Raw genomic sequence first — 22,536 nt, 5'->3', positions numbered from 1 at the left:
TTTCTGCTGCTCCAAGGCTGGATGGCTATCTGTCAGGTATGCTTTGACTGAGAGTCCTGAATGGCAGAATGGGGTTGGCACTGGAGACCCTTGGGGTCTCTTCCAGCTCTAGGAGCTCCAGGATATCAAAATCTGTGGATGGTCAAGTCCCATTATATACAATGGGTAGCAAAATGGTGTCCCTTATATAAAATGGCAAAATTAAGGTTTGCTTTTTTGGAATACACCACAACACACATATCCAAAAAAAGCAAACCTTAATTTTGCCATATATATAGATATATAATTATATAATAATATATATATATTATATTTTCAAGCCATGGATGGTTGAATCCATGCGTGTAAAATCCTGGATCCATGGATATCAGATTGTAATCAGTTAGAAGGCACTTTCACACTATGAATCCTTTCTAATGTAAGGCTTTATTACTCATTGGGGATGATACTCACAGCTCTGGAGTAACTCTCTCATGGTTTCCACAAGGAGTCTTCCTCTGATGTCATCTATGGAATCCGGGGTTGCAGTTTAGGGAGAGGATTAGAATTCTCAGCAGAGAGCTGTAGTACCTCAACAAACTACAGATCACATGATCCCACAGGATGCAATCATGGAAGTTTACGTGAAATCACATAACATAACTGAGTAGAGTTTAAAGGTCCCTGTTGTGGGTAAAAACATACATTTGTCCCTCTGGAAGAGTGGAGAAATTGACACCCTCCAGTTGTTCGGCTGAAATGCAATCAGCCTTAGGAGGAACAAGTGATGGTGATGGATAATGGAAGCTGCAGTCCAACGGCATCTGGACTGCCACTATTGTTCATCACTGTCTTAGAGTAAAAATATATATTCACAGTTGATTAATATCTCTCTAGGAATCTTAGGTCCTCCAGTGCAACTCTGCTGGAAGCTGACCATGTTGAAGGACCTAGGGATTCCTAGAGAGAACGCTATCTAGGCATTTGTTAGGTCCTCAAATGCATTCTGTGTTCAATGTCCGGCGGATGTTGACCAATTGCACTGGAGGCTATAAAGATTCCTAGAGAAAACACTTGTTCTGGGCATGCGTAGGTCCCTCCAACACAATTCATATTCAAGCTCTGGCAGATGTTGACCATAGAGTTGCACTGGAGGACCGAGAGATTCCTAGAGAGAATGGAAAATCAAGGTTTGCTTTTTGAAATTTGATATTTCTAAAAATTTCCAAACCGTGGATGCTTTAATCTGTGGATTTAAAAAATCTGTGGATATGGAGGGCATTTTCTGAGGCAGCCTCTCCGTGTTTGTGCTCATGATGTTAGAAGTAGGTGGCATCTCCAGATGCTGCAAACTTAAATTCCTGTCTCAGCATGGCCAGCTCTGCCACTGGATGTGGAGGATGATGGGAGTTGCAGTCAACCAACGCATAAGCAAAAAAACAAACATCCAGGGCCCGCATGATGTTCACCAGGCTTCCCATCAAGCAATCCAGCCAGGTCCATTACCTTCCAAGTGCAGAGAGGGGGGAAAGCTGCCTCCAGCCCAGCCAGAGCACTCTAATTTGAACCCACACACCCCAAAATTGTTGTGTGCCTTCAAGTCATTTCCAACTCAAAGCCCATCATGGGGTTTTTCTTTTCAAATTTCATCAGAGGTGGCTTTTGCCTTTGTCGCCCTCTGGGCTGAGAGAGTGTGACTTACTTGCCAAGGTCACCCAATGGGCTCCTGGGCAATTATTCTTTTTAATCTTTTAAAACTGTATTGATATATTAACATGCAATTTGTTTTACTCTGTTTTATGTTACTATTTTTTGTAGTTTTAATATACATGCTTTTTTAAGTTGTAAGCCGCCTGAGTCCCAGTATTGGGAGAAAGACGGAATATAAATAAACATCATCATCGTGGCCAGCTAGGATTCGAACCCGCGACGTTGGAGTTTCAGCCCAGCGCTGGAACCACTACGCCACGGGGCACCACGTTCCAAAACCACCCTCACACCAAGTGACCGGCACCTGCCCCCAACCAGTCAGAACCAAAGGAGCTCGACCACAGGAGCCGCCTGCTTCCCTCACGCCTCCAATCGGAAACGAGGCTTCCCTTTCCCTCGCGGGCTCGCGCCGTTCCAAACAGCCCCCCCCCGAGAGCTATCGCCCCGCCCCTCAAAATTCATAAAGGCAACCGTTCTCTCGGAGGCCAGCCTTACCGTCCCTGAGCGGCTAAAGCCGCCGGTCCCTGTGTCGGCCATCTGGGTCCATGCGAGGGTCGTGCGCGCATGCGCGGCGGCGGCGAAGAGAATTGTGGGACTTGTAGTCCCAGGAAAGGTGGGGCGATGGGGGAAGAAGAAGAATAATAAATAATAAATAAATAAATGACACACTCAAGCAGCAAGCCGTGTTCTGTGAAAACAAAATAAAATAGAGCTTGGGATGCTAAATTCAGGGGGTGCGTCGTCTACAATACGCAGTTTGATGCCACTTTAATGATTCTATGGATCCTGGGATTGTAGTTTTACAGGGCATCTCTGCAAAGTGTGCAGGTACCTCACAAACCCTGGTTCCTGTAGGAGGGAGCCATGGCAGTTTAAAGTGGTGTCAAACTGCTTTATTTCTACAGGGTTTTATAGTTTAGTGTGGCATTGCATAAACTTTTGTAGATAAGAGCTATGCATCCCATTATTTTAGTGTCAACCTCATGAGTGTGAGAGAGTGGATGTACAGAGAAGGGTGCCGCAGATAATAGATTGCAAAAGCGCTAGGGAATCCTGGGAATTGTAGTTTATTGTGGCACCAGAGCTTTCTCTGACAGGGAAGTAAATGTCTCACAGACTACAGCAGTGTGTTTTGGACCAGTAAAGCCAAAAACATCAGGGCAACATGTTATATACACTTCCCGCACATGATGAAAAGGGATGTTGCCTTCGAAAGCATATGCCACAAAGAAATCTATTCGTCTTCAGGTTCGCAAATATTGTTGTAACACTTACAACAACAGTGTCTTCATATTTTATTGATTCCCCATGAAATTCACTGAAGTCCAAATGATTTCTTGCTGGTTATTCCCTTGAAATCCCATGAATGATTGTTGCTGGTTATTCCTGGGATAAGTCTCTTCAGTCGCGATGTGGGTGAAACTTCCCGAAATGCGCGCTTTCCCGGGATAGTGACAATTTAAACCCCCAATTTCCCCCATGTGATAAACCCACAACTCTTCCACAGCTTAACTCATGGCTCTTCTGTCACAGGGCTGTGCATGCAAACTAACAAGCCTACAAACATGTCAACAAGAAGAGGGAAGCAGAAAATTTACTGACTACAACCCCAGACCACCACTCCCCCCCCCCCCAGCTAGCATGGCTAGGGCTCTGGGTGGTGATAGGAGTTTATCAACAAGGGAAATTGGAAGTATAATCCAATGGCATCCGAATGCAATCATGGGGTTTCACGTTATGTGCGATAGACTACCCACGCAATTTTGGGCAATGGGAAGTCAGTCCAAACGCAATCATGGGGTTTCATTATTGCGTGACAAGTGATCACAGCAATTTCAGGCAATGGCAATCTATTTTTGGGCAATGGGAAGTCAGTTTGAACGCAATTCAATTCACGTAAATTTGCCGCATTAGCAATTCACATGAATGCGTTCTGGCCCCACCTTTCCTCATTCGAAATTAAGAGAAATCCTCCCGTGATAAACTCCAGTGACGCATGCATACAAACTATGGGAGACACCAACAAGACATCTACCATTGTGCCTTAAATGATACCCTGGCTGTTTGTGAACCATTGCCCATATGGCAGATGCAGTGTCACTCTGCCAATAGAAGTCACTGTTTTGATTACTGAATCAAAGGACCTTGTCACACTAGACAAATCCCAAGCAGAAACGGATTAAAAGTAGAAAAAAACCCAAATGCAAGACGGTTTTCAGGCAACGTTTCTTCCAAACATAATAATGAGCGAATGGAAAGTCGACAAACACTTTTTTCTTTCGGGAAACTCCCAAAGTAAAAAGTGTCATTTTTTGCGACTTTCCATTAGCTTTATTTGCGTTATTGCTCCTTGGCCAAACATTTCTGGAAAATTCTCTGAAGATCAGCCACAGATACAGGTGAAACATCAGGAATAACTCAGCACGAAAAACCCCACACAAAACATGGATGCCAGCCATGAAGCCTTCGAGTCACATGTCTGAAAAGCATCCCACTTTGCGGGTTTTGTCTACTTTTAAATCCTGTTTCTGCACGGGATCACTTAATGTGATAAGGTCCTAAATCTAGACTCGTCTTTGTTTTGTTTTGAAAGTTTTGTAAAGCCGCTTTAGGTTTGGACCTAGTCTACCAATTTAGCATCAAAAACTACTACAGATACTGTTTTTGCTTTCGTGTTTTTCATCCATTCATCCCCTGTGCCGTGTTATCTTACGATCCATTGCGGCAATCTTCCACAGCCCGATGACAGCCTCACTCTTTAGGAATCTTCTACAACAGATTTGTAATGTTTTCAACTACTTTTAAATATGGCTAAATAAATAGCCTCAGCCTCTTCGCTGGGCTTTTAGCGCATCTGGGAAACTGACATGGTTTCTTTGTTTTTCAGAGCTGCGATAACTTGTGTTTACTTCCATTTCACTTTCCTTTTTAAGGTTGTGATTCTGTTGAGGATCAAAACTGTTGTGGTGTGCATGTGTGTTTTACAGGCTGCAGAACAGGAAACCCACCTCTTACAGCCCCTCTGCCCATTCCTGTTCAAGTACAATAATGTGACATAAAGTATTGTTCCAACCAGTCCAATGTTGAAGTACAGAAATGTAAACAACCACCAGAAGGCTGGAATAAAAGGTCTTCATGCTGTGTGATTTAAAGCGCAGCACCGATTTCAGCAACTGCTGCTTTCCAGCGCGGGGTGCATGGTGTAAAGCACCATTAAGTAAAAGAATTAGAGTAGAAAACACACATGTGTGGTGTTTGTTGTTTTAAAAAGTGTACATCAAAGAATTGAGCTGCTTGATCGTCAGCATGAGGTAGGAACGACTTTATTTCTTACATAGTAAATAGCAAAAATGAGTTCTTGTCCTGAGAGAAACAGCTCTTGCATGCAAAGGCTCTTGAATACATGCATGGATATTTTTCTAGTAAATTTCCATGGATTTATACAGTCATTTGAACACTCATCACAGGAAAAATATAAATACAAGATTGACTACAAATTGGTCTGGATAAAATTTTTTTTATGTGGTTGGATCCAGAATTCTTTGTATTTAAGAGACCCATTTAAGAGACCCATTGCAAAATGTCCAGGTGCGCAGGGATAAATTTTGTTGTAACAAAAACAATAGCAATGACTATTCTGGCACCTTATAGACTGTCAGGTTTTATTTGGCATCAGCTTTTGGGAAAATCCCACTTCATCGATACATGGATCAGGTCAGTCAGCAGATTGGGTTGGATATTGCTTTGTACTGAGTGATTCCTAAATATGATACTAACCCACCATAACTTGATTTAGATATAAGAAGAATACTTATTAATTCACATACGCCTCTTAGATTACCTTACGTTTTAATTTCTCACATAGTATTGCTCCTCTGGCTTTTGTGAAATATGATTTTGCCAGTCTTGAAGTGCTTCTGTGTTCAAAGCATGCATATGTGCATAAAAATGAGGGGCAGGGCTCTTTCACTCTCTTTGGCTAGTGTGTAGAAGCAATCCAGCAAGTATAGCTTGTGTTTCAATGCACTCACACAAAGTTCTGCCTAGAAATTGAGATCATTGAAGTAGGTCCTATTGCATGTCTACCACTGTGGGAGGCTAGATCATAGGTACTATAGCAAGGCTTTCTCTGTAGTGGCACGACAACTCTGAATTTCTCGCCCCAGACATCAGCCGACCCAACCCTCTTGAGCTAACAGACGGGAGTCAAGACTAACTGTTTCATACAATAATCCTTAAAGTCAGGATATCTTCTGATTGTTTTAGTGGGGCATCATTAGGGGGTGCAGGGGATCCAAGTGCACCAGGTGATCTATGGGGGGGAGGGAACCACTGCTCCTGAAACTCTGTATTTGGCAAAAACAGGCTGTGGCATTCACCTATATCTCTTTAAATGGTGAAGAGATGGTGTGAATGGGATGAGGCTCAGTGGGATTAGAAAGGAGATGCCCCAGTTTTTTTTAAACAAATAAATTTCAAATTTCCAAATTTAATTTGAAAAAAGAATTTTTTATTTTCTTCAAAACATCACATTTGACCAGCTTTTTACTTTAACCACTTCAAAACTAGGTATATGTGAAGATTTATTCTGTGTGTTATGATGCTTAATTTAAAGTATTTTAATGTTGCTGTTTATTCATAGTGTTACCATTACATTCCGTGATATGTGAGATTATGATGTTATGTCAATTAGTACCAAAAAAAATACTAAAAACCTCTGTAGGATGTGGCAGGGAGGAGGTCAATGGGGATAGTGGTAACAAACATCAGTTATCACACCAGGTAACACCAACCCTAGTGTGCCATCTCCCTGTTTATAGTTCCCTGCTCGTCCCTTCCTTGACTGAGTCCATCCACCTGTAATGGCGCAGTTTTCCTCATTTCCATTATATTATTATATTATTATTATATTATTATATTACCTTTATTATAAAGCGCGTAAATTTACACAGCGCTGTCATACAATCTTTTAATTGGACGGTTCCCTGCCCTCAGGCTACAATCTAAAAAGACACGACCACAGAAGGAGAAGGGAGTGGTGGTGGGAAGGGGCCTGTCTAGTAAGATAAAACATATAGAAACATAGCAATACAGGAAAGATTGAATAAAACAGACAACAAAAGAACATCAAATAGCAAGTGAGAATTATGCAATGCCTGGGAAGGCTTCTCTGAACAGGATGGTCTTCAGCTCCGTTTTGAAACTGGTTAAAGAAGTGATGGTTCTGCTTGGGGGGAAGAAGGTTCCAGGAGTGAGCGGGCAGCAAGTGAAAAGGGGCGAATCGGATGGGGCAGAGGAAATCCTGGGCTGAGACAGCAGACCTTGACTACCAGAACGGAGGGCCCTGTGTGGGAGTGAGGAATAAGGTCTGATAAGTAAAGAGGGGCCAGCCCATGGAGGGCTTTAAATGTTGACAGCAGGAGTTATTACTGAATGCGGAAGGGAGGGGGAGCCAGTGCGAAGGGATGCCAAACAGGAGAGATGTGTCAGAGCGGTGGGTGGAAGTGATAATGCGTGCAGCTGAATGCTGGACAGAGATTAAAGGACGGAGGTGAGAAGAGGAAGCCCAGCCAGGAGGACATTACAGTAATCCAGTTGTGAGATCACTAGGGCAGGACCTGGATCTTGGCAGTAGAGGGAAAGAGAAGTGGTGATTTGGCAATATGTACAAAGAATCTACAAGCCTGGCTGTGGTCTGGATCTGAGGGTACATACAGAGAAGATCAAGAAAAACCAGACTGCAGCTTGCTGCACGGTTGAATAGAATGTGTCCACAGAGACAGAAAGGAGTGAAGGGTGGCTTAGAAGAAGAAACAAGAAGCTCTGTCTTGGGACATGTTGAGCTTCAAAGCCGATGGGCGCATCACTGCGAGACAGCTGTGAGGCAAGACAACTGTGCTGTTCAAGCCTTGGAGAAAGGTCAGGCGAGAAAGATACACACTGGTGTCTCGGCATACAGATGGTAGGAAAGACAAAGAGCTGATGAGTTTTCCTAAGGACAGTGTGTAGAGAAAAACAGAAGGGCCCAACAGAGCCCTGGGGAACTCCACAGATAAGGGAACAGAGGATGAAGATTGGCCCGCTGCAACTACTGCAAAAGATCTGTCCTGACAATAAGATCTAAACCAGTCGAGAACAAGTCGGAAACCCAAGGTAAGAGTAATCCACTAGAAGACATGATCAACGGTTGTCAAAGGCTGCAGACAGATCAGAAGGATGAGAAAAGAGTAAAGGCCATTAGCCTTGGCCTGTAAAAGGTCATTGGAGATCTTAGTGAGAGCTGTCTCTGTTGAATGCTTGGGGCGAAGCCAGACTGAAGGAACGAGGGATGGAGTGGGTCAAGAAACTCAAGACAGCGAGAATAAACAACCCGTTCCAAGACCTAGAAAGAAAGGGAAGAAAATCGGAGATAGCTAGACAAGAGGAGGGGTCAAGAGAAGGTTTTTTAGGAATTGGGGAAATGAGAGCATGTTGAAGTCCGACGGGAAGGAGCCTGAGAGAGAGAGAGATTGAAGATATGGCAAGCGAGGGCAGACAAAGAGGGAGCTATAGAAATAAGAAGACGAGTATTTACTTTACTAAGCATTATTGTTTTATATCCAGTGGTCCTGTCTTCTCCATTATTATTCTTATCTGTTTCTATTTGTAATACATTGTCTTAGGAGCCCTGGCAGGCTGAGAAATGATAACACAGAATAAATGACAGACGACAGACCTGCAGGCCAGAGCCATAATTTAATATAGGAGCACCATTTCAGAGTGGACGTGACATGCATTTACCATTTTGTACGTAAAATCACTTCCTATGAAAATGTGACATAAAACCCTTCGCTTTCTGTTATAACATACTATTACAGGGATCAGATCTGGTCACCTGCTTGGCAGCATCATCCTTGTAAAATATGTATCTTTTTTAGATGTATCTTTCTGGAAACTGAACTGAAAAGCACATGATGGCTAAAAAATATTTAAAAGTGGTTTTCAATCATTTATTTTATTGTTAAACAGCAGAAATTTGAGATGCATTTTGGCCGTAGCTGCCGGCTTTTATGTTGTGGGATAGGGACTCCAGTTCCGGCTTTAGCCTTGTAAAGAAGCTATCACGAATGCTCAACCCAATCTCCGAAGATAGGCACCGTGCCCTGGATGTTCCACAAAAGTTCATACTATAACCCAGAACAGATTAATTGGTTGTACTGCCATGGAAGCACCAGCATTGTTGGATTTTGGTAGCATGGATTGGACTGGGTGAGTAATGTGACAAACAGTGTATACACACTGCAGAATTTAAAGCAGTTTGACACCACTTTAGCTGTCATGGTTTCATCGTATAGAATCTGTAGATTTATAGTTTTGTGAGGTATTTAGTCTCTGGAGAGAGCTATGCCCCCCCACCAAAGAAAAATCCCTGATATTCGTATAATCGAGTTCTGGTGTTAAAGTAGTTCAAACTGCTTTCATATTGCAGCACGATACACCCTAGCGGTATAGTACCTGGTCTGTGATGGTGCCAGAGGAACTTTTTTTTTAAAAAACCCTCTTAATGGACCTACAACTTTTTGTCTCAGGTGTTCTATCATGTATTTTCTTTTGAGTTCTGTTGAAATACCACCAGGAATCCTGAATTGTAATGACCACCCATTGCTTCCTTTTCTTCATTCTTTTCCCTTACAAGGTAATCACATATACAATGCCTTTAACTATGGTGGGTCCTCCTGACCGTCCTTGCTTCTTAGTGGTTCATCACAGCTGCTTGTTTGTTATATCGCAGTTTTACATAAGCTTGTGGTTGAAGGCTTTCACAACCCGTGTCCATTAGTTTTCCTGTGGGTTTTTCTGGGCTATGATAAACATATTATGAAAAACTGCAGGTGTGCCTACATTTCTGGTCTAGAAGGCCAACGCTTTAGCCTAATTAGATTAGGACTATTTTGTTACTGTTGTTTTACATTTGCCGTTACGGTTTTTATCCTAAGAAGCTAGTGAGTATTGCAGAATGTCCTATTTTCACAGTATTATCAATGCTTGCAGTTGGTTTAGGATCTTCCATGCGTTGGTTATGGGGCCCCAGTGGAAGTGGTGGTAAATATCTGGTATTTTAGTCTAAGCAGTGATTCCCAACGTGGATGGTATACCCCATCCAGAGTCACTGAAAGATCCGGGGACGTGGTGCGGGGAAGAGCTGCTAGCAATGGTGATGTGACGGACACGGGAGCAGGTGGGCCTTCCGTCAAATACGTACTGTTGTGCAAGAAAGACAAGGCGAGGCCGCGCCTTTAGGACCATGGTGGGGATGAGGGTGCTTGAAATTTCTTTTAGGGTCTCGTAACACCACAATGGATTTCTGTGATGGTCCCTGCTCTCACAAAGCCGCATGAGCTGTCCTTTGATGCATATTTCACTGGTGTTGCACTTGGTGGCGATGGGAATCTTGAGGTGGTTTCGACAGGACCTACTTCTTGGCTCCAGGGCTGCAACATTTTTGGACAGCGTGAGTGACTTGAGAAGGAGTTTAGTAGGCCTGTAGCATTTGGTGTGTGGTGTCACAAAGGCAGCTTTCAAATTGGGACTGCTTAGGCTTTGTGAAGGACGTGGTGGCTCAGGATTAAGTACTAACTCTGCATGATTCTACGATTGAAAGCTGGCCCAGTTCGAGGCCACGTACCACATGGACGAGTGATGCTCCCTTATTCGTACAGGTTCTGTCAAACTACGTCAAAAGCATGTAAGGCGCAATTAGATAGTGATGTTGGTACCACTCAGCAGGAAAATAACCATGTTTCATTATAGCTCATGATCGCTTAGATTATCATAAGTCGTCTTTGACAATATGCTCTTCAGCGTTGCAATGGAGATGACTACTGCCCCCTAAGTGGACACGATTCTTGATTGACCAACCTTGTCAAGGGGAAACCTTACCTTTATTTATGCTTTGTGTGCTTTGCGGGTCTTGGTTTTGGCAAGTGGTGCCTGCTCTGCTGCTCTGTTTTCTTCATTGGACAGGCTGAGAGAGAGGTAACTGCAGGAAAACAATGTCTTGTACATTCCACTTCTACTTTTTCCGGGGGATCCGTTAGACCCTGTGAAAACGAGTTTTGGTTTTGCTAGATTCAAGTCATGCTTGAATCTAGGTGTGGGTGCACAGGCGGGTGCCCTCCTATTCATTCTTACTCCTGATAGGGGATGATGTCTATGTGGGGGGGCACTTAAGCTGTGTGGGACATGTCTGTGGGAAAGAAGGGAGGACGATCTGGGACAATTCGTGGAAAGAGGTTTCACCTCAAGTGGCTCTCTAGTTAAAATCTCTCAATTTCTCCATCCACTTCCCAGTCGCCATGCAGAGGCATGTGGCATTTGCAAACTCCCACACAACACACACCAGCTAACCCCTCTCCACCCCAATGAAGAAGGGTGAGAGATCTCCTTCATGGGAGAAAAGCTTCTCCCTTTGACCTGATCACCTTGTAGGCAGCAAACCAAGTGGCGGTCTTAGCATGTGAATCAAGAAGCCTCCTCGCCCGCAATGGTGGCATTTGCTGTAGGGGTGGCATGAAGAAAGGGTTCTTGGTTGTTGTCACCAGCTGCTTGGTTGCGGCGCCCAGGGGTGACAGAGAGAGCAAAGGGAGCAGTGACCAGCAGACAGTTGAGCAGTGACCAAGAAGCCTCTCACCCAGGCTGTGCCTTCTCCACGAGGCCAGCAACGGGCAGAGGCGTCCATCTCTGCTTAGCCTGATGCTCAGGCCAGATGCGTCGGATCACTACAAGTGCAAAGGGAGAAGCACTGAGATTGATTGTTTTTTAAAATTGTAGTAGAACTGGGAGACGATTGAAGGAAATACACACATGAAGTGGTACTAGAGTTGTTGCCCAAGGGGAAAAGTGCGTAGCTGGAGGAAGTTGGGCCCTGCTGGGCTAAAAAGACATATCCATGCTGTGAAAGTAATGTTTATGGCTAGGGTTCAGCACCTTGGTAACTCATTTAAGGTTCGGAAGAAAAAAGATGGAAAGGCAAGCAGGAAAGATCTGAAAGTTACAAATGGAATCTCACATTATCTGTACTTCGTGCCCCACCACAGAATTCATAGGTTGAGCAAAAATGATTGTAGAATATCGGCCTTTGCCAGGGGTTTTCTATAAGAGTGGTGACAAAAGATCAAAATTCCGGCTCTGTGCAAAAGCTGTCTTTTTCCAGGATTGAGCTAAAGAACCGTGAGATCACAATATACTCATTGCTAAATTTTGGGCCATTCTTGTCACTGCTTCCACTGGCTCATCCTTTGGGAAGCGGTCCCTTTGTGATTTCGTGGATCGATCCTAGGGCTCTTCTAATGGTTGGTTTTTTGTTTTTTTTTTAAATGGTTTTAGTCTATTAAAAAACAAAGACAATTCAAACCTTAATGCAAGAGTAAAAAGATTAAGTGCAAAAAGACAAAGATAACTACTCAAATGACAATGCAAAGGAAAGAGAAAACAATAAAACAAAAGGAATGAATTGAACCGATTTCCACAAGATCCAGTAAATCAAAGGCAAGGGAATTGAAAACAAGGACCAAAATGCCTCGAGGATAATAAAGACAGGATTCAAGATCAAAAGGAATAAAAAGACAACTGGATCATACACAAAGAGCTTTGTAAAAGATATTAAAAACAAAATGAAAGACACATGGAAAACGAGCCATATGAAGATGAATCTCAATTCTCAAAAGCAAGGTGGAAGCTGCAATAATAGAAATGAAGGAAACAATTAAATCAGCAGGACAGATATCAAACTGCTTGAATCCACCTGACAGAATCATCTAGTGCATAATGTCAACGATACGGAAAACAAAACAAGGGCCAATGGATTGGAAACTATCAACATACGCCCCATCCCCCAAAAAGGAGACACAAAAGGACGGAATGCTAAGGCCAATAGCACTAATCGCGCTGCAAGCAAAATTATGTTCAAAATTCTGCAACAGAGACTCCAACCTATGCACGACAGAGATAAATCCCAGAGTTCCAAGCAGGGTTTTCAGGAAAAGAAGAGGCATGAGGACCATATGATGGCTAATGAGTGCAAACCATGGAATTCCAAGAAAAAGCAGTGTTTTGATAGACTATAACAAAGCCTTGGACTGCATAAGACCATGAAAGGCTATGGATGCGCTTAAAGACATAAGAAGTGACAATACATGTGATAAGTCCCCGGATGACAAGAGGCACTGTCAAACACAACATGGAGAAACAGAATGGTTCCCAATTGGCAAGGGGTCAGGCAATCAATTCACCCTACCTGTTCATTTTATATACATAACTAATACAGAAAGCAAGTTGGACACAGAAGAAGGAAGAGTGAAAATAGGAGGAAGGAACATCAACCATCTAAGAATAACAGGTTACACCAGTCTATTAGAAAATATCACAGACGTAGAGCTTAAAGACGGTCAGGAGAAAGGCAAAGACGGGCTTACTGCGAAACATAAAAAAACAAACATAATGACCATGGAGGTCTACCGAGGGAGAAGGGAGGGAGGAAGGGGAGGAAAGAGAGGAGAAGGGAGAGGGAAGGGAAGGAGAAAAGGGGAGGGAGGGGGAAAGGAAGCCACAAATTCATCCAGCCTAGACAATGAGGAATAGAAAGAGTACAGTGGCCCTTGTTATCTAACCCTTCATGGATACAAATCCAGGGATGCCTCAAGTCGGCATTAAATAGAATAGCAAGCGAAATCCGGGCCCTTATCTAAAAAGGCAAAATCAAGGTGGTGCATTTTGAAGTTTATAGGTTTAAAAATATTTCAACAAGCCAGGATGTGTTGAATTCAAGGATAAAAGTCTGGGGATAAGAAGAAGGCCAACGGTAAAAGACTGGACGGACTGTGTAACCACGTAACCCCGGCCGAGATCCCAAAAGGAAAGGCCGTGATATAAATAATATTATTAGTATTATTAAGATTATTAGTATTAGTAATTTAAAAAAATTTTTGATTCTCCGCATTACCTGGGAACAAATATTGACCAGAACAGGGAGTGCAGTTGAAGAGCTCAGAGAAGGCTAAGATGGAGAGGGTACTATGAAATAATTGGAAAAGATAAAGCAAGAGCAAAGTAGACAACTAAGGCACAAAAGTTAGAATGATAAAGCCATGGTAATTTCCTATCACCATGGATGGGTGTGAGAGGTGGACCAGGAAGAAAAATCAACGCAGTCTGAGAGGTGACATTGGAGAAAGTGCTGAGGAGTCCATGGGACAAAGCCAAAAAAGACAACGAATGGGTCCTAGAACAGATCAAGACAAAATCTCTGGGAAGCCAGGAGGATTAAGCGGAGACTGTTGGACTTGCCACAGCATGAGAACAAAAAATTCACTCACTGGCAAAAACAATAATGCTAGGAAAGGTTGGGGCAAGAGAAAGAGAAAGAAGGCTGCAGGCTAGATGAATGAATCTGTTAAGGAGATCAAAATGTGTATGATTTGCAGGACCTAAGCAACAGTGGAGGATAGGGAATTTGGAGATGTCGCATCTACAGGATCACTGTGAGGTCGACAATCAACTGCAGGGCAGTTAACAGTACAAATGTTTCTACGAAATGGTCCAGTGGTTCAAGACTTCAAGTTGTGCCTCGCTGAGTTTTTTAAAAAGAAAGCGTTAGAGTGCAAAACTACAATTTCACTGATGCAGAATAGCACTATTAGTTTCGGGGGGGGGGGGGAGAGAAAAATTTTAATGGTAAGATATTATATATTGTTCCAATATACCTCAGATGAGAAAAGAAGGAGAAAAAAGAAAACCACGTGAAAGTTAATCTTGCAGCAGGCAGCTCATGCTGGAAATTGTCCCCCAATACTTGACACTAAAGTCTATATAAAGATAGACATTTTATAATAGCCAATGCATATTATATATATAATATATTATTATATTATATATATATAATATATGAGAACTACAGCAAAAGATACCACACACACACAACACAAACACAAAACACAGGACCACAACAACAACAAAAACAAGACCACAAACCACACAAAGCCAACCACAAACAAAAGACACAAACACAACACACAACACACACACACAGCCTCTCAACAACATCTCAAAACAACAACACACATTTATCTTCCATCTGAAAGAAGGCTTGCTTTATCATATAAATAAATAGAGGTTAGTGTGCCTTGCGTCTTCCTTTCCTTTCTCAAACTTTTTTAAATATGTCTTTTGCTTTGGTTGTGGTTGTGATGTCTTGCCATAGGGGGGCAGACTTTTAAACCATAAAGTACTCTTTAATATTCTATTGTGGTACAAAATATATCAAGCTGAGAGCCGAATACCTTAAGGCACCAGATCCTGCCTGATTGGATGCGAAGCAAAGCAGGGTCCCTGGGTTTAGTTAACCCTGTTTAGTACCTGGAGGGGAGACTTGGCAACGAATATCAGATGCTGTAGGATGATAGTCGGAGGGAAGGAACAACAGGTAAAAAGCACTCTGTATCTTCCTTGCTTTTTAAAAAAAAATAAAAATCCTATGAAATTAATGGGGTCGTGATAAGTGGACAAGGCACGGTGAAGGCAATAGTATGCCATCCAGCCTGGAGCAGCAGAAAACAAGCTAGTTCCCTCCTCAATATGACATCCTTTGAAATATTTAAACTCCAATGGATACTGAGGGCCCACTGTAGATGAAGTCCAAAACATCTAGAAGACACCAGATAGGGGAAGGTTGCTCTAAAAAACTGCTAGCTCCTTAAGAAGAGAACAGAAAGCTGTTTTTCTTGTCCTTTTTTGTACTGTGCTGTGTTTGCAGTTGGGGGAGATGCATTTAATTGTGATAGCTGGTATCTTGTGCCTTCCTTTTGGTTAACAACCATGCAAGCTGTTTTATTCTGCAATTGAAAGATAGTTGGTGGGAGTGGGGAGCATCTGAAAGGCTATCCCTCATCCGTCATCTGCTTTTTTGGTTGGGTTCTTTTTCAATAGCGGTCTGGTGGCAAACACTCTACAACTCCTGCAGATAATTATTATTTGGCTCGGAGAAGGACCCTCCAGGTAGTGGTCAGCTCACTGCTGACAGAGGCTGGCTTTGAGAGTGCTGAGAAGGCTGCTGTGGAAACCATGACAGAGATGCTCCAGAGCTGTGAGTACCCCAAATGGGTAACAGTGACTAACATTAGAAAGACAATGCAATTTTCCCCAGTTTAAATACATCAGTCTTTTAAATACCAGTACCCCACAAGTCAATAACAGACATTTCCAGTTTCTGTACCAAGAACAGACCCCAGTGGGGCCTCTGCTTCTTCAGGAGACACTTCAGCAGTTACTGATTTTCAGTACTTTGGGCAAACCACAGAACTCTAAATAGTATGACAGGCAAGGAATATGACAGGAAAGCACCTGCACCATGTCATGGGAAGCCTACCTGGTAAATTAATATGCTGTGTGTGTGTGTGTGTGTGTGTGTGTGTGTGTCTATGAGTATAGAATGGAGATTCTTTGGCTGGGTTCATCTAATGCTATACCAAGATTTGTTTTAACCATTGTTTCTTCCTCGAGCCAGAATCTTAGATCCAAGCAAAATAATCATAGTTTTTTCCAAGCCAATTCTGACTTTATCTTTACTCCATTTCCTTTACCAGTACATAAATGGTATCCCAACTGACAGTAGTAAAGGGCTGAGTTGCCTGTATATTTGTAGGTTTAGGGTTTTTATTTTTGGTTGGGATGGAGATTGCTTGAGTCTGTTGCTAGTGGACTTTGGAAAGAAGGATTTTTTGGCCTAGGGAATGAAGGATGCATATTTCATATCTCAGTTCTGTAGTGATCTTTGCTTTGCAGATATTTCAGAAATAGGGAGGAGTGCCAAGTCTTTCTGTGAACATACTGCAAGGACTCAGCCAACCCTTTCAGATATTGTCGTCACCTTAGTTGAAATGGGTGAGTGCCTGGAGAAGTTGTTTTGTTGGGAGGGGGAAGGAAGAGGATTATATAACCCTTGTAAAAGAGTGGATATCGCTACTCCTGCAGAGGGAGTACAATTGAGGTCTTTAAAATGGATGGTAGGTCTATTGACTTTGAGCATGAGGATGGACCACTATAAGATCTTCTAAAAGGCTAACAAAATCATATTGCTCCCCCTCTACCTGTGGATTTTTAATGATCTGTTTTTTAATTTGTTGTAAGCTGCTTTGAGTCTCAAATTGGGGAAAGGGCAGGATAGAAAATAATGATGACGATGATGATGTTTCATCTAGTAGAAAAGATATAAAGAAATCCTATAACACTTTTGAGACTAAGTGTGAAAAAGAAATTCATAGTACAGTGGTACCTCGGGATACGAAATACCCAGGTTACGAAATTTCCGGGATACGAAAAAATCCCATAGGAAATAATTGTTCCGGGTTACGAATGTTTTTTCGGGTTACGAAAAAATTTTTGGTGCTTTTTTCGGCTTTTTCGCACGAAATCGCGGCTTTTCCCCATTAGCGCCTATGGCATTTCGGCTTATGAAGGCTTTTCGGGTTACGAAAGCGGCCGCGGAACGAATTAATTTCGTAACCCGAGGGAGCAGTGTATAAGCTTGTTGTGTACTACAGATCTCTTCACTTACATCTGATGAAGTGGACTGGAGTCCATGCAAGTTTATGTTTAAATTTATCTCTAAGGTGCTATAAGATTCTATTATATATATTTATGCTGAAACACATTTCAAGCAGCAAAACAATGAAGCTGCAAAGTAGAATTAAAATAATCCTGTTGACTATATCTTTAAAATCATCCAGAAGGAAGTTCTTTTCACTCACTTTTCTTCCTTGCTCTATATAAGATTGCTTAATTTGGAGTTTAATCAGTATAAAGCACTCTCACACACATTGTCATCAGCACATATACTTGCATATTTATTTCAGTGAACCTCACTGGTCTACATTCCTGCTCAGATTTTTTTTAGAAACAGAGGAAAGGGCACATATTAAAGGGCTGTTTGCCCACCCCATCCACTGCCATGATTAGCCAGTGTAGTAGGGCTTCACCATTAGATGCATTACAAATATTTTGTGTTCTGGCTTGCTAGAACTATTCTTCTTTTTGTGTGTTACAGGCTTTAATGTAGATACACTCCCTGCATATGCCAAACGGTCCCAACGGATGGTGATCACTGCACGTATGTAAGCTTTTGTCTGCTGAGGGGTGGGCAACAGTGATGAGTTTAGGGGCTAGTTTTCTGTCCCTGGGACTTTGGGGACTACATAGTCTGCTAGATAGCAAACACCCTAAAGCAATTAGTTTTGAATGTTATGCCATGCAAGGCTCCCTGCAACGTATTAAAAAGGTGAATTCCCACTCCTGGAAGCGTTTTACTATTTGTGAAGGGCCCTGAAGAAGATAGTCTGGCAAGTCTGAAAGGGTTGAGTCCCCCAAGAACAGCTTTGATGAGTGCATGTAGCCCTTAGGCCATATTTTGCTCACCCGAGTATAGTTTTTAGTTTTGGCATCTTCCTATAGTATCGTGAATTTGGCCAAGGGGAAAAGTATTTATGTAGCCTTCAGTGAAAGACTTGAACATTCTGTAAGATGCATTCAAATTTAGTCTTGTTAGGATATAGTCCATTGTATAGCCTTCCAGACTTAATTTATCTCAGTAAGGGCCTCTACAGATGGGAGGCCTGCAGCTGCCCCTTTTTGTCCCGGATCATTGCCATGGCAATCACACCCACCACAGCGATCTGGCCTCCCCAGGATGCAAAAAGAAGCCGCCATTAGCTGGTTTCTTGTGCCACGGAAAAGACGTCACAGGCGCACTGGAGCACCATGATGATGACCCTTCTGTCCAGTGATGATGGCCGGGTGGCGAAAGTAGGGCTTGGAGCGTGTGCACACTCAGCCCAACCTGAAGCCTACTGTGCACACAGACCAACACAAAGTGCCAGTCTGTATTGCCTCTAAGCCAATTTTTGTAAAATACTGTGTATGAGAAGTTGTATGGTTCATATTTTAATTTTTTGGTGGTATTATTTAGTAACCAAATCATTACAGAGTGTATTATCATTTGTTGCCACCAGGGAGGACAGAAGTATATATAACGTGGGATACATGGCTGCTGCTAAAAGCAATACCTCTGTGTCAAGTTCTCTCCTATCCTTTTCCTTTGGAAAGTGTGGCTTCATTTAACACACACTCTAAATTCATTGTGCAATAGCAATAGTAAGTAAATTTCTATATCACTTATCAGTGCACTTAAGCATTCCCTAAGGTGATCCTATGCATTACAGAAATGAGGGAGAGAATTCAACATGGAGAAATATTTGCTGTTATAACCTTGTATCTCATGTTCTCTGTGATTTTGTCTTTATATTACAACACTGATCAGTGTTAACATATTTTCATAGTTGTTTCTTTTATGTTATGCTGGTTAAGGGATGCCTATTTTCATTCTGCTTGCCTAAATGGATTCAACTCTATGCTGAATTGACCAGAGCCACTGGATTGTTCCTCTGTTAAATTAGGCTGATATCCATGTGAGTATTTCTGTTTCTTCTGGCAGCACCTGTGACAAATCATCCTGTGACTCCCAAAGCGCTGACGGCTGGACAGAACAAGCCTCATCCATCCCACATACCTGGCCACTTCCCAGAATTCCCAGACCCTCATACTTACATCAAAACACCAGTAAGTAAGCCTGCCTTGGATCTGGTCCCTGTGAAACAGAAATTGGCTGGAATTGAACGATGAAATTCTCATCTGGGGGACTGTTCAGACCAGCCATTTGGGCTGGCGTTGGGGCATAGCATCTCCATGAAGCATGCCCTGGCTCTGCACCCAGGGTGGCATGACGCTGTGCACCGCACTGCATGGCACACGACATCATGGCACTCATCCAGCACTGCGTACAGACAACGCAGCACCGAAGGAGCACCACCAAGCCGTGGCAACGTAGCTATCACGCCCTTTGCAGGGTGAAAAAAGGAGCTTTTTATGACCAGATCGGAGCCATGGCTTGCGGTTACCATGGCCCCGATCTGGCTGAAACAGGGGCTGTCTGTACAGCTCCTGGGTTATTGAGTTATTTTCAAATTTTTAGAATGACCCTAGTGGTTGGATCTCATTGAGGGGGTTCTTTCCAGTTATTTCTGAAATGTGTCTAGAATAAGAGGGTTTGGTTGATGATTGGATGAATGTAAACTCAAATGGCTTGCTGGATTGCTCCCCTGAATAATATAAGTTTGAAATCCATGTACTGCCATTGTTGCCTCCTTCTCCTTGCCTTACAGACATACCGGGAGCCTGTATTGGATTATCAGATCCTTCGAGAAAAAGCTGCTTCCCAAAGACGTGACGTTGAAAGGGCTTTGACCCGATTCATGGCAAAGACAGGAGAGACACAGAGCCTTTTCAAGGATGATGTCAGCACCTTCCCTTGTAAGAGTTGTCTAAATTGCAGTTAGTCAGGTAGTAGAGTCTGTTGGTTCAGTTGCATAGATCACAAAAATTTGTTTGTCACAGAGGTGCCATTTAATCATGAAATTAGTATTAGTATTAACTTAATGTATATCCCCTTTTCTCACAAGATTGGTTTTGTGCCCCACTCAAGCTTTCTGTTCCCATAGTAGAAGAATTTTCTTCAAATTAGTTACATGAGCATTAAACCTAGAGTGTTGTGTGGCATAGCCTTGACCCCACTAGTATATTTTAAAATACGTATGTATCTGTCAGGTAGTGACATCTTTAAATGTAGCTTGTTGCAACCAGTTGGCATATGGAGACTTATACTAAACCTCTTCCTGGGCCTTAAAGGCAGCATTATAGGAAATAATCTGGGACTGTCTTTAATAGTTATTTTCCTCTTACGCTTCACCCATTTTAGTGTGAACACTGAATGGATGAATCTTTGCATCTTAGATATGACTTCTTTCTTCTTTATCTCCAGTGATAGCTGCCAGGCCTTTTGCAATACCTTATCTGACCGCTCTGCTTCCTTCTGAGTTGGAGATGCAACAGATGGATGAGACAGATTCATCTGAGCAAGATGATCAGACTGACACAGAGAACCTCCCCCTGCACGTGAGCACGGTAGAGCCATAGGGATTCTGATTGATTTGGTGTGATGTTGGGTCCAGTGTCTGGGGAATTCCTCAATAAACAGCACCAGAAGCATAAATTATGCTTTGTGCCTTGGAGATATTGGGGCCAATAATTTCTGGCCAGAAATAGACATATGTAGGGCATTTTTCCTCCCCCCCCCCCATTTTCATGGTAATTTGACAGTACTGTCAGAAAACAAAGCTGTTTCTCCCCTGAAAAATTATGCCTTCCCCAACTTTTGTAAAGTTTTTGCACCCAAGGTTATACAGAACTTGACAAGCGAGGGTAGTGTCTGAGTGGTGACAGGAGAGGATGAATCTGTTCTTCTTACTGGGCAACGTCCATGATCTCTCACTTTGATCCAGTGATTCATGATTGCTGTTTGGCATAGGTTGTGGATGCAGATGTCCTCATGTATGTTCTGCACCAATTTGTCACACTGGCCAAGAGCTGGATTAGGACATACATAGGGCCGGCAGGTAGTAGCACGGTGGGGCCATAAAACGCCCAGCAAAAGGGGAAGCTTTGTTCTGATTGCCTGGACAACAGGAATGTAGTTTCCCTTCCCCACTCCCAGCATTCATTGTAAGAGCAGTGAAACGGCTTTGTTTACCCTCAGTGACATTATCCTATAATTGAACCTGCTTGGTTGAATGATTCAGTGACACATCATATTCCCTGCATCAAAGATGAATGTTTCGCCCTCCATATTTGGCTATGTTGGCTAGGGCTGGTGACAGTTGCAGTTTAACAATATCTGGAGACCAAGACAACCCTTGCTTCAACTAAAGATTTCAGAACCCTTCAAGTACAAATTAAAACACTAGATGTGAAATCAAAACATAGGATTAAGGAAACAGTGGTAGCAAAGAAGCCCCAAATACATGAAAAAGTACAAGGTGGTTTATCTTTTTGTGACCTTGTTCTCTCCTTGTTTCCCATGAAAAAACATCACAGCAGGTCTCCTAACCACATATGAAAAGCAAACGTCATGAAAATTCAGTTCAGCTACTATTACTTTCAGAATCTATTCTGTTAGCCACAGAGGCATCTCATTCATAGCTAGTGTTGTTTGCTGCTCTAGCTCCTGCACGTCCTGTCTCTCAAATTTTTTGTGTATGGTGATTCTTGTGTGTTTTCAAGCATAATTAATTTCTTTTCTTCCTGTCAGGATGACTCGGGTGCTGAAAAGAGTGCATCACTTACAGCACCAATACCTCCCTTTCTGGCAGCCGAAATGGGGAGGAGTTTGTGACACATCCCTACCTCCGTCCAGGTGAGAAACCCAGATCCGTAGGAGAAGTGAATTGTAGCAAATTGATGTGGTGGATCAGATAGGAAGCCTTGGCCATCTAGGGGCCCTGTGCTTGTTGAAATGTGGCATAAGAAGGCAGTTGGTTGAGGGCCTATGGGAAAGTGATCTCCAACTTGGTCTTCTCCTCAGCAGTTTGTGTGATAACTTGAGGCAAAGGCTAAAACACTGACATAAAAGTGCTGAGAGTCATTTAGAGTGAACTCTTTATCTCTCTGCTCCTGAAAACACTGTGCAGAAGCTTGAAATAATGGCAGCATCTCTTCATTTTCAGGTGGACCTTTTGCTTGAGGATTACAGTAAAGGAGCATACATTGCAAAATTTTCACTTACATTTGCAGGTCTTCGGGAACATCAGAAAAATCATCACTCCTTTCCTGTCTTTAGTTATGTGTTGAGGTACAGGCCATATCTAACTATGACTTATTTGGATGAGAAATTATTACCGTTGACATCTGGATATCTTCTCGTGCGGT

General features: G+C 42.7%; 1 protein-coding gene across 3 annotated transcripts in view; it reads left to right on the top strand.

The window, feature by feature from the left end:
- Window positions 1-22,003, top strand: part of TAF8 (TATA-box binding protein associated factor 8) — a 22,676-nt gene extending 673 nt beyond the window's left edge. The window contains exons 2-8 of one of the 3 annotated variants that reach the window (XM_042463806.1): window positions 15,652-15,808; window positions 16,507-16,605; window positions 17,768-17,830; window positions 19,211-19,335; window positions 19,938-20,085; window positions 20,594-20,736; window positions 21,920-22,003. In XM_042463806.1, coding sequence (XP_042319740.1) covers window positions 15,787-15,808; window positions 16,507-16,605; window positions 17,768-17,830; window positions 19,211-19,335; window positions 19,938-20,085; window positions 20,594-20,736; window positions 21,920-22,003 — 684 coding nt within the window. In that variant the 5' untranslated portion in view covers window positions 15,652-15,786. The other 2 variants (XM_042463807.1, XM_042463805.1) reach the window with 2 other exon arrangements.
- Window positions 22,004-22,536: the final 533 nt, after the last annotated feature.

Source organism: Sceloporus undulatus, chromosome 4 (assembly GCF_019175285.1).
Source record: "Sceloporus undulatus isolate JIND9_A2432 ecotype Alabama chromosome 4, SceUnd_v1.1, whole genome shotgun sequence".
NCBI classification, from domain to species: domain Eukaryota; kingdom Metazoa; phylum Chordata; class Lepidosauria; order Squamata; family Phrynosomatidae; genus Sceloporus; species Sceloporus undulatus.
The sequence above is the reverse complement of the archived record's forward strand: the minus strand, read 5'-3'. Positions and strand labels throughout refer to the sequence as shown.